General features: G+C 38.1%; 1 protein-coding gene and 1 pseudogene across 1 annotated transcript; one reads left to right on the top strand and one right to left on the bottom strand.

The window, feature by feature from the left end:
• Positions 1 to 299: 299 nt before the first annotated feature.
• LOC130679775 (olfactory receptor 6M1-like) lies at positions 300 to 1,316 on the top strand. Its single transcript, XM_057489212.1, has one exon. The coding sequence runs from the start codon at positions 300 to 302 to the stop codon at positions 1,314 to 1,316; it is 1,017 nt and encodes a 338-aa protein (XP_057345195.1).
• A 5,837-nt stretch (positions 1,317 to 7,153) lies between these two features.
• Positions 7,154 to 8,060, bottom strand: LOC130679774 (olfactory receptor 5A2-like; annotated as a pseudogene).
• Between the last annotated feature and the right edge of the window lie 4,507 nt (positions 8,061 to 12,567).

The raw sequence follows: 12,567 nt of genomic DNA, 5'->3' as shown, positions 1-12,567 counted from the left end.
GCAGTCATTACATTCAGAATGGATTAATGACAGGCGATAAAAGATCACCCCAAAGAGACACTTTTAAGAATCTGTTTCACATGACTTGAATCCACTTAGAGGAGTCCCAGAGGGTTTCCCAAAGTATACGGTTGTCTCAGCCTTGATGCGGTACTGATGCTGTTGTAATGAGTGAATCTCACCCCTTAAATTTTGTACAGTTCATCTCAGGAGCTATTTATGCATTGAACATGTAACCATTTGTCTGGATTAATATCCCTCACTGGAAACAAAAGTTAGTTAATGGACATTGGCAGGGTATGTCCAGGGCTAATACAAAAGGATTAACCATCAATATTCTTTCTGTTATGCCAGGTGGAAGTGGGGACATTATGGATCACAGAAACAAGTCCCAAGTCACCGAATTCATTCTTCTTGGGTTTCAGAATGAGAAAGAGGTAGAAATTCTTCTTTTCTCTGCATTCCTGCTCATGTACATGACATCTTTGATTGGAAACAGCATGATCATCCTGTTGGTGTGTGGGGACTACCGTCTGCATTCCCCCATGTATTTCTTTGTCGCCAATCTTTCTTTCCTGGAAGTCGCCATCACATCCACCGTGGTGCCAAAGATGCTGGCCAACACGTTTTCCCTCACCAGAGCAATATCCTTTGCAGGATGTCTCACTCAGTCCATCTTCTACTTCCTCCTGGGATCCACAGAATTCTTCATTCTGGCCGTCATGTCCTTCGATCGATACATCGCCATCTGTAACCCCCTGAGGTATGCGATGATCATGAACAAGCAGATGTGCATATTGCTGCTTCTGGGATCCTACATGGGTGCCTTTCTGTCAATGTTGGTGCCATCCATCTTAACTGCACCTGTACTATTTTGTGGCCCAAACAAAATCCATCACTTCTTCTGTGACCGAGCCCCTGTGCTAAAGCTGGCTTGTTCGGATATCTCCCCGGCTGAGCTGGCCGACTTTGTCTCCTCTGCCCTGTTGCTCCTGGGATCCTTGCTCCTGACGGGAGTGTCTTACACGTACATTGTCATTACCATCCTTAGAATTCCCTCTGCCCAGGGACGCCAGAAGGCTTTCTCTACTTGTGTTTCACACATCACCGTGGTTACACTTTATTATGGGAGCTCTATTTTCCTCTATGTTCGTCCAAAAAAGGGCAGTTCAATGAACATCAACAAATTTGCCACAGTGCTGAACACCATTGTAACACCGATGCTGAATCCTTTCATCTACAGTCTCCGAAATGAGAAAGTCAAAGAATCCCTGAGAGATGCCTTCAGTAAATATGCAGGCATGCTACAAAAATGATATTTTCAGACATCAGTCATGTTGCATGACTAACAACAAAGTTATTGTTACTTATGCAATTATTTAAATGTACATAAGGGAGAAACACATGTGAACATATGATTTTAAATGTGTATTTTATGTATATTCTAAACCAGTATTTCCTTATCTAGGTCCAATATTCACATAGTCTTAAAATCTTTATAGAGATTCAGTAGACCCAAAAGTACATCACTACACTTTTACATATATGCTTACATATATACATATGTACATAAACCAGCCCTCCCCTCATACTCCCACTTTCCTGGGCATTCAGTGATTCCAAAACCAAATTCCTGCACACCCACTGCTCTGAAATCTTGAGAGCTCTGTTTGAGGTACATTTCACCTTCCATACCTAATTCACTGATAATTTTTTCTCTATCAGTATCAATATATTGCTGAATCTAATATAGAGTTTCTCCTTATTGTGAAATAACGATAAATTTCTTTTGAGATGATTTTTGAAATGTTGCCAATAAAATTATCCCATGAGCTACTTACATTTTAATTTATAAATTCATCTTCTCGAGCCTCTGCATCAGTTACAGTCTGCAACAGCTCTGCTCCTATTTCTGTGCCATGGGTGCTGAGGCCTGTCCATATGCCCGATGCTGTCATAGAAGTTTATCCATGTCGCCTTTCAGAGCCACTGGAATGACTTCAGTTGCTCACCTTAAGACCACATATATTTTTTACATAATGAGATTTTTAAAAGTCAAATAATTTACGTGGAAATTTCAGGATGACAGAGATTACACTTGAGTGAGCAATCAAAAATCTTGATCAAATGTGAGTGAGGAAATTGGCCCAAGGAAGTGTTCATTTGAGCATGAATGAAGATCCGTTCCTGTCACATGCATTATTTATTTGACAATAGCTAAATTCTTGTAAGAAACATGATTGCCAGAGGATACTGTTGGATGGAATGTTTACTGAAATACACATGTCATGAAGACGCCAACCCACCTTCAGTATAATCAGTCTCTTCCAGCGCTTTCTGCATGCCTCAGCTGCTGTTATAGGAAACAGGGCAAAGACCTAGGGTCACCTGCACTTATTTGCCAGTTATTTATGGCTTATTTCCAATCTATCAGTTCTGATTTCCAACTCGGTACATCTTCTATATGTTCAAGTACACATCTTGACTCTCATTCTCTAGAAAAATCAACATTAGTGATAATCTTTTCAATGTTCCTGTCTCTCCTCAGCACCTTCTCGTCCCCTATCTAGACTCCCAGGGCATTTCTGGAGCCTTCCGCAGTGCTCAGGGTACTACTGGCTAGTGGAAGAACCTGTAGAATGATTCTTCCAAACATAACCATTGGTATTATTTTTTTCCTATGTAGCATGAATATAACCTGGAAATATAATTGGGGTCTGTATGTGAGTAGCAGGAACTCTGAGGAAAAGCAGCTTCACAGCAGATGCTGAGGCTGATGATCAGAAAAGATACAGGCTGCCTGGCAGCAGTTTCTCCTCTTTCCCCTCGGTGAACCTCCAGTGAGGTGGACCTCACTTCACCCTCTCCGGTAATGCACACTCTTGGAGTTCAGCACTAACTGGTGTGTCCTCTATTTTTTTGACACTCATCCCATTATTGAAATTTGGTCATAAGATATCTTTCCCAGAGGACATGATGTTTCCTGAGGATATTTAAGATGACTGTATTATTCATTTTTGTGTTTCCATTGCTGACTAAATGTGTTCTACATTCTACATGTGTTCTGACTTCACATGCTAAGTGTGTGCTGACTTCATTGCATATGAGATAAATCATAACAGAGAAAATATTTCTTGTCCTTTTTATTCATTAGTCTACCCCTAATATCTATAACAGTGACTGAGAACAGTTAGTTAGTTGTAGATAAGTATTGATTGAATCAGCATTGAATGAATGAATGAATGAATTCTAAGTGGTCAATGTATACTTGCTAATTAATAAGGTGAACAAATACTGAGCAATCAATATGTATTTTTAATCAAATATTTAATTAATTAAAATTTATTATAATCATCTGATATGTGCTTTGTAATATTGCTTGAAGCACTTACCGGTTATTTAAATTAGCTTTTCATTTGAATCTCCTTATTACTCACTATGATATGTTCATATATTCAGTTTCTTCAGTTTGAATGTTTTTATCATGAAAGTGTGTTGAATTTTTTCAAATGCTTTTTTTGCTTCTATTGACATTATATGATTTTTATTATTCATTCTTTTAGTGTGTATCACCTTTATTGATTTGTACATATTGAGCCATCTTTGAATAAGAGCTGTAAATACCACTTGATCATGGTGTATGATCTTTTTAAGATACTGTTGAATTCGATTTGCTAGAATATTTTCAGGATTTTTGCATCTATGTTCATGAGGAATATAGGTCGGTGATATACTTGTTTGGTTTTAATGTGAGGATAATGATGATCTAATAAAATGCATTTGCAGATATTCCTTCCTCTTCAAGTTCTGGGACATTTGCAAAGGATTGGCATTAATTATTTAATGTCTGGAAAAATTCACCTGTGAAGCCATCTGGACCTGGCATTCACTTTGTTGGGACATTTTGATTACTAATTCAATTTCCTTCTTCATTACTGGTCTTATATTTTCTAATATTTTTATTCAAAATATTGAGGGGGGAGACTTACAACTCATTCTGAGGCTAGTATTTCTTTGATACCAAAACCAGAAGAGGACACTATGAGAAAAGAAAACTGCAGACCAATATCCCTGATGAACATACCTGCAGAAATTCTCATCACATCATTAGCAAGCCAAACTCAAGGACACATTACAAGTATTATACCTCATGAACAAGTTGGGTAAAAAGGCTGGTGCAGCATAAAACAATAAGACATTACATAAATTAAAGGTAAAAAACCACATGATCACCTCAGCAGACGCAAAAAAAAATGTGAGAAAAAACATCAGACTTTTGTGTAAAACTCTTAACTGATTTGGTATAGAAGGAATCTCAAAATAACAAAGGCCGTATGCAGCAAACTTTGCACAGGTAACAGTGAAGAATATTCTACAGCATTTCCTGTAAAATGAGGAACAAGATGAGAATGCCAGCTCTAACCACTCCTAGTCATTATAGTACCAAAAGCCCCAATTAAAACAATTAAGCAAGACAAAAAATTAAAAAATATCCGGATCAGAAAGGAAAAGTAAAATTATTGCTATTGGCTAATGAGATGATCTTCTATAGAGAAAATTCCACAGTCAATCTACAACTATTTTAATTAATCAATTATTCAGTAGTGTGACAGGATAGAAAAAAAAACATACAGAAATAAGTTAGATTCCTTTTCACTAGAGATGAAAGAACTTAAGAAATAAAACTATCCCATTCACAATAACATCAATAACAAGCAGTTAGCAGTAAATTAAAGAAGTAAGAAATCTGTACATTAAAAATTGTAAGATTTTGCTGAAAGAAATTGAAGAAGACACAAATGAAAAGTATATCCTGTGTTCATGGATCAGAAGAAACCTAATCACCATAAAAATACCAAAAGCATTATTCACAGAAATAGAATAAATAATCCCTAAATTTGTATAGAACCACAAAAATCCACAAATAGCCAAGTCAATCCTGACAAAAAGAACAAAGCCAGAAGTATTATACTTCCTGGATTCAAACTATACTACAAAGTCACAGTAATAAGAACATATGGTACTGGCACAAAAATAGACATGTAAACAGAAGGCAAATAGGACTATGTTAAACTTAAAACTTCTGCACAGCAAAAGAAACCATGAACTGGGTGGGGATCCAGTTTTTGTTTACATTTTTCATAAGTTTTCATTTACTTGTGTGCCTCAAAGAAATTTAAAGTTGGTCTTTTCTATATTTTCTGAAGTTTAAGCAGGCAGGTAGGATGACATATAGTTGGAGATTTAGAGTACTCTCAATATTAAAAAAAATTTTCAGGGCTGCAAATGTCCATACAGAGCCGCCCCTCTGAAGGTTATCAAAATAATATTAAGTTATAGGAAAGAAAATTTGCTGTAGCCTTAGGAGAATCAAAATACAACCATAAATAAGAAATACAAAATAAGGAAAATTACCATAATCAGAAAGAAAAAAGTAAAGGTATTGCAAAAGTCTGCCCTGATTGTAAGAGTGGGTTTCTAGGATTTAAATACCCCAAGGGATTTGATCCTCAGTTGAATTATATAAGAGATTAAATGATAAGGCATGGCACTGGCCACAGGATTGGCTAGAAAATCATTGTGCCAGACCTTACAAATGAGTGGAGTCTTGGTGGATATTGAATGCATGCAGGGCACAAAAGAAGGATTTTGAGATGAGGAGCACAAAAATGAAGTCTTGCTAGAGAGGCAGCTTGAGTGTTAATATAAATAGTACAGAAGATGGTTTCTGTAAGTGGAAAGAACTAAAAACGTCAATGTAGTCTGACCATGTTATGCAGAACCTACAAATAGAGATAAAGATTTAAAGTATTTACACAGATGAAAACACCAAACCACATAAATGTAGCAATGGGTTAGCAGGACATTTGGATGAGGATCCTGATTGGTCACATTTTGCAATATTTCAATGCACAAAAATCTATTCCACATGATATGGAAAATTCACAACATAAGGTAAAATTACACCTGAAAATCAGGCTAACTGCTGATTATTGCAGATAAGTCCCTGTATATCGAGAGGAAGTGACATTTGAACCCTGCAGACAGTGGTGTGTTCCAAACAGTATTATTATAGTCCATGAAAATGAGAAAAGGTCTTGGATGCATTAAAGGTTGAATAGGTTTGAGAAAGTGGCTGAAGGTGAGAACACATATAAATGGGTTTCAGATGATGTAATGCAAATCATGCAAACCTTGACTTGGAGAGTGGCAGGAGTCACTCTAGGATTTTCATATTGTAAGATTATATAAAGATAGATATGTTGGAAAGATAAACTGTTTCTTAATTGGCAAGAATTTGGAGAGCAGAGATACTGGGAAATTGAATCAGAATAGTATTTGAAAGGGTACCAGGGACTGTGAAGACTTTGAACAAGGGCTGCCAGGTGAAATGTTTGAATAGAGTTCCTCCTTTAAGAAAAATGTAAACTTGGAAAACTACTGAATTAAATAAGTATGTTTGACTCCAGAAAGAGGCCATGAAATCCTAGACTAAGAAAGAGGCAGAAAGCACACAATGGATCAATGATATATTTATAAAGATTCAGAACCCGGAGATCCGCTATGTTAAAAAAGACAAATAACAAAGGTGAAACGAGAATGACTTTAGAAAATTTAGCTTAGAAAACTGAGCAGAAGGTGGTACAAATAGCTGAACTAGGAATGATGAAAAAGCTGTTTGATGGTAAAAGAGAGGAATAAGTAATTTTTAGAAATGTGGAAAGTGAAGTATTTTATGGTATATTCTGGTGAATGAGGTCAAGAGTTGGAAATTCAAGAGTAAGACTCATTACATGGAGAGGATGATAAACACTAGAGAGATATATAAAAGCTCAGGAGATACATGAATTCCTTCAGATGTACTAAATAGAAAAATAATTCAGTAAACAAGGTTCTTATGGAAAACACTGGAAAAATACAAAAATTAATGTGGTGTTGAGTTATGAGACCAGCAAAGCTGGTAAGAAGCACATATTTGGTGAAAGAGGTGAGCTACAAATTTGTGTCAGTGTGGGCAGATGTGTTCTCATTGGCCAGATCACCAGTAGAAAACACCAGGGGAGGGAAAAGGAAAATGAGGTGTTAGGTGATATTTGCCTTCAATAACCCATCAAGAACTTTTAAATATCTACAAATTGTAGCTTTTGAGGGCTTAGTTCTTTCTTCCACAATACAGTTTCTGTAGGGTGACCTTCATATCTTTGCCTGAGACAATAGATAATATGATTCAATGTAGGTGTGAGAATGGAATAAAAAATAGATGCCACGTGAACCTGGGATGGGGAGTAATGGGAAGCAGGCCTCAAGTACATGAAGCTCCCGGTTCCGTAGAACAGAACAACTGTGGTCAGGTGAGAGGAGCAGGTGGAGAAGGCCTTCCACCTGCCATCCACAGAGGAGATCCGGGCTATGGTGGAGATAATCTGGAGGGCGAAGGAGCTCATGACAATGCAGCTGCTCACAGCAAAGCCCACTTCCTCACTGAGGTGGTAATCGGTGCAGGAGAGTCTCATGATGGGAGGGATGTCACGGAAGAAATGCTCAATGACGTTGGGCCCACAGAAGGGCAGCGAGAATGTGTTGAGGGTGTGGAAGGCTGAGTACATGGCCCCACTCAGCCAGGCCACTGCAACCAGTTCAGAACAGAGTTTCTGGGTCATCAGGGCCCCATAGACCAGGGGCTGGTAGATGGCTGTGCAGCGGTCATAGGCCATGGCTGTGAGCAGAAAACACTCGGTAGAAGCCAGTGCAATAAACACGTAAACCTGAGCTACACACTCCAGGTAGGAAATGACCCCAGACCCCCTGAAGGAGGTAACCAGAGCCTTGGGGATGGTGACTGAGGTGTAGCACATGTCCAGAAAAGACAGGTTCTTCAGGAAGAAGTACATGGGTGAGTGGAGGTGGCTTTCCCTAATCACAGCTGTGATGATGGAGATGTTCCCCAGGAGGCCGAACAGGTAGACAAACGAGAAGAAGAAGGTGACCACGGATCTCAACTCAGGGGCCTCTGCAAAGCCTCTCAGGATGAACTGAGTCACTCTTGTGTGATTGAGCATCTCTCGCTCTCCGTGAAGGTGTATTTAGATGTGGCTGCATTGAGCTAAGTGAGGAAACAACCAGGAAACCGAATTGACACTTGGCAATGCGAGTCCATTTTGTCCACAGAGGTCCATTTGACATCGTAGAAAAATCAAACACATTAAGCAGCTTATTTAAATGACAGTATTCCAATGAGTCATGTAAATATACTGATGAATAAATTTGAATTTTCCCTAAAGGTCTACCTAGTCAGTTTTCTAGATAACAACATTTTACAGAAAATAGAGGTTAAAAGAGGAAAGACAACTGCCGAAGTTTTCTTCCTCTTTTTTTCTACCCCTATCACCTTCTTTCAGGAATATTTACTGGGCGTCCTCCTCTGAACTTCCCTAAAATATTGATTTTCTTGATGTATCTTTCTTAGATCAATTGAAAACTACTTTTTCTGAAACCAAGGGGCAAAAAATGTCCTCTTGAATGAATACATTTAATTGAAAATATGTAAATTCTAAGCTTATATACCTAATTTCTTCCTGTCTAATGTAGAGTACACCAAAGTGTCCAAAACACAATTTTTAATCTTTCCCTTGAAATACTGGTTTTCTACTTCCTGTATGGTTGTATCAGCTAAGGACAGGAGTATCATCTTTAAGTTCTCACTTCAGGCCATGCCTTCTAGGTGGCCATGTCCATATATTTCCACCCATTCAGCATTTCCTAAGAGTGTCATGTACTGAATATCATCACCCCATCTGCACCAATATAGTGGATTTTTAGGAGATTCACGACGTCCATACTCACTTTTTTCCATCCAGTTTTCTAGCTGTAGCCACACTTGCTCCTCTCAGTTACATAGCTGTATGTACTACAGCTTGTTAAAGTTAGTCCAATGAGCTCTACTACTTAAGGATAAATTTTACACCCAGTATCGCAGTTCAGAAGTCCTAAATACTTCTCTTCGTTCATACTGAAATATTTACATTTCTCTAAAGGATACCACATTGTTTAATGATTCCCTACCTTTATTCATAGCATTCTTTCTTTCCTTCTGCACTATTTTTATTAATTAATGTAGCTATTCGTATATTAAAAGTGTTCTCCACATAAACTTGAACATTTATTCATCATTTTGTAGTTAAATCCCAGCAACTAGAGAACTTGATTATGCTTATTTACTTTCCTATCTATTTTTTCCCTTTCTGTGTGTAGATGTGTTCTTTGTGGGCAGGAACGATGCTTTAATTTTTCTCTACATGCAGTCACTATCAGGGCCGAACACATAGTATATACTCAGAAGTGAATAAATGGATGAGTCAAACAGAAAATGAGCCACAGTGAAGTTTTCTTTCAGATATTAGCCATTTAGGCATGGGTTTGGCAGAAAGAGCAGAACTTCCGGTTGTAGGAATGCTCAAGCTACTACATATCATCAGCCATCATTACCCTAATGTTCATTAGTATCATACTACGTAATGCACTGAAAACATTTATTAGACATCACCACATCCGATGAAATTTAGCTTCTGCTCTGAAACCCTCTTTCATCGAATTATCCACAGCTCAGGGAAGAGAAAATATAGCAGATTTGGAGAGCCAAACCATCACATTCTTATCTTTAATTCTCAAAGCCTCTATCTACACTCATGGTTAATAAAAAGTGGAAAGACTATAATTTGACTGGCACTCTCCTTTCCAAGCTCTGAGCTAATGTGATGGGGAAGCAGAAGCCCCGGCATGGAGGACAATGAAGAGGACTGGATGCAGGCACAGGTGCTGCACAGTAAGCCCCTGGGCCGCTGTAGGGGCAGTGCTGGGATCCTCCAGAGAACAGGTGAGTGTGTGGTGTGCAGGTCAAGGTAAGTAAGGGTTGAAGGAAGCTTACTACGTGCTGCGCTTGTTGTGGGGCAGAAGGGGTTTGGGGTCTTTTCCCAGCTCGGATTCCTGGTACAGCCTGCCAGGGACGTCTCCTGTCAGTGGGAAGCAGGCACTGCATGGGGGAAGAGTGGGCATTGAGGTCTGGTGAGACCCCGAGTTTCATGTAGTTCTGAAAATATCCCAGAGCAGTCAACACAATCACGTTCCCACAGAGAAAGAAAAGGCTGAATTTGAGAAAGAGCCTCCACACAGAAGAGAATAGACTCCTGGGGGATCACGGATGCCCAGTGGCCATCAGGATGTGTGTTGTGGTGAGAGCCAGACCCAGGGGGACTGTGGCCACTGGTTCCTACTTGGAAGACTGAGACACGGTGATCAGGCAACTTCACAGAAGCCAGCAGAGGATGGTGGTGGGCTTCCCAGTCCTGCCTCTCCCTTTGCCTTCCTGCATCTGCCCCTCTGCAGCAAGACAGGACACACCTGTGGACCCAAGTTCTGGAAGGGGCAAGTGTCAAATCCTGTGTGGCTTCAATCCACATTTAAAAAACTGATGAAAATGGTCCTTGCCAAGAGCTCCTGGAAACGGCTAGAATACAGTTTCTCTCATCAGGAGAGACTGAAGTTCAAGGCAGTTTATCCGATTGTATTTAAAAGCAAAAGCTATGTTTATGAACTTTTTGCATTTCTGGCTTGTGAAAATATACTTTCTAAGAGATGAATCATTACTCGAAGAAACAATGGGGTCCCATTTAAAGTCAGGAATAAATAATGTTCATTATTATCATTCAAATCTACTCTTATCAATGCACTGGAAATTAGATAAAATACATAAATACAGAAAAGCACAATAAGTTAATTTCTTTATGTAAATAGACTATTCTCATTTCTAAAATTCAAAAAATCTATAAACTATTAATGTGTGTTGTGTTTTATAAAATACTTAACCAAAAAGGTATAGCTATCCCAAATATTAAAGTATTCAAGTCTTTGATGTCAAATCTATAATTTGTACTAGTGAAAGCACCAAAAATACGTTTGAAACCTTCTAATAAAATTGCATGAGTGCTACACACCTTTGCTGGGAGATTTCAAGGATCCTTTCAAAGCAGATGTGAATAAATTTGGGCTCATGTCATCTGTCCTGAAAGAAGATAATTATTTTCAAGCTATAATCTATTCTCTAATTGCCCTAAAGTATCAACACAGTGACAATAAATATCTCTAACAAACTTTATATATTGAAAAAAATAATTATGAAACTTGTCTGGAAGAATGTGGACATAAAACCAAATGTATTGCAATATTGATACAATGGTTCTAACACATAAATAAACAGATGAGGTGATTCTAAAATAATTCACAAACTATAAAGAAATGATACATTAATAATAAAAAAACTAAAAGCCAGTGGGTAAACTATTATTAATTTGCTGTTGTACTAATTTGAATTAGTGTAAAAGTTCAAGTTAAATCTTTGCTCCTCTATGTTAAGTGGATTAAATATTTACACAAAATAAATGGTATTAAAACATATAGGATATATTTAATTGATCTCAGAGTGGGTAAATGCAATCCACACATAATGAAAGATCACATAGGAGAAAAAATTAGGTTATTTAGAATTTAAAATACTGAAATAACAGTAGCCATCAAAAATGATTAAAATCAATGACTATTGGAAAAATTAACATCCTCAAAAATAAACCCTTGAAGGCAAAATACATTTAGTATGCATATATTTAATATATGTAATACATGTAATACATTCCATGTAGTTATATTTGACATAGCTAACAACATATATTCAATAAAATTGCTGAATAAAAGGCAATCAGACAGCTCACTAAAAAATTAGAAATAGCAAGTGGGTATGTGAAAAAATCAGTTCAACTTCACTCCAGATCAAACACTTGGAAAAAAAGGAGTTGACAGATTGGTTTTCAAAATATTTTAATGAGTGGGTTTTAATGTGCAGCCTGGTTACTGGAAGGATTTTCCGGTTATGTTGAGGGCACCTCTGTGCAGATCCTGCAGTCCCAACACTGTCAAAAGGGCTGGGGAAAGACACTGAGTCAGGAAGGTGAGCAAAGGCCCCTGGAGAGAAGAAACGGAGGTCGCCCTCACCCGTCCCCAGGAGCTGAGCCTGAGACCTGCGTTCTGAGAGCTGGTGGAATTCTTCACCACAGAAAGAAACACTCTGACCAAATTTCCTGCTGTGGCCTAGGACAGTGGTTGATTATGCATGAATTTTCAGATTTTTGTCCCACTTCATTTATCTTCACCTTTGGTGGGATATCTCCCACCACATCTCCCCCAAATTTTACTGGAATTCCCAGAGTATGTGGTTTTAAAAGGCATGTTTTGATTATTCTATATTTACTGTCTATGAGTATGCAATTTTGGGCCCTAGAGACTGTATAAAGAAGGGCTAGCATTATACTAAAAAAAATAAAGTATATATATAATTATGATTTTTACCTCAAAGAGCCTCTTCTAGTCACCCAAAAACATTGAATCTCCTATGCTTATGTTCTGAATTTCATTCTTAAGAGTCTAACCCCTGGCTGGCATCCCCTCTAAAATCTGAACTCATTCACCTCCTTTCCCGGCGATTCTAACTGTATCTTGTGTGTCCCACAAACACTCACA

Source organism: Manis pentadactyla, chromosome 12 (assembly GCF_030020395.1).
Source record: "Manis pentadactyla isolate mManPen7 chromosome 12, mManPen7.hap1, whole genome shotgun sequence".
Lineage (NCBI taxonomy): Eukaryota > Metazoa > Chordata > Mammalia > Pholidota > Manidae > Manis > Manis pentadactyla.
The sequence above is the reverse complement of the archived record's forward strand: the minus strand, read 5'-3'. Positions and strand labels throughout refer to the sequence as shown.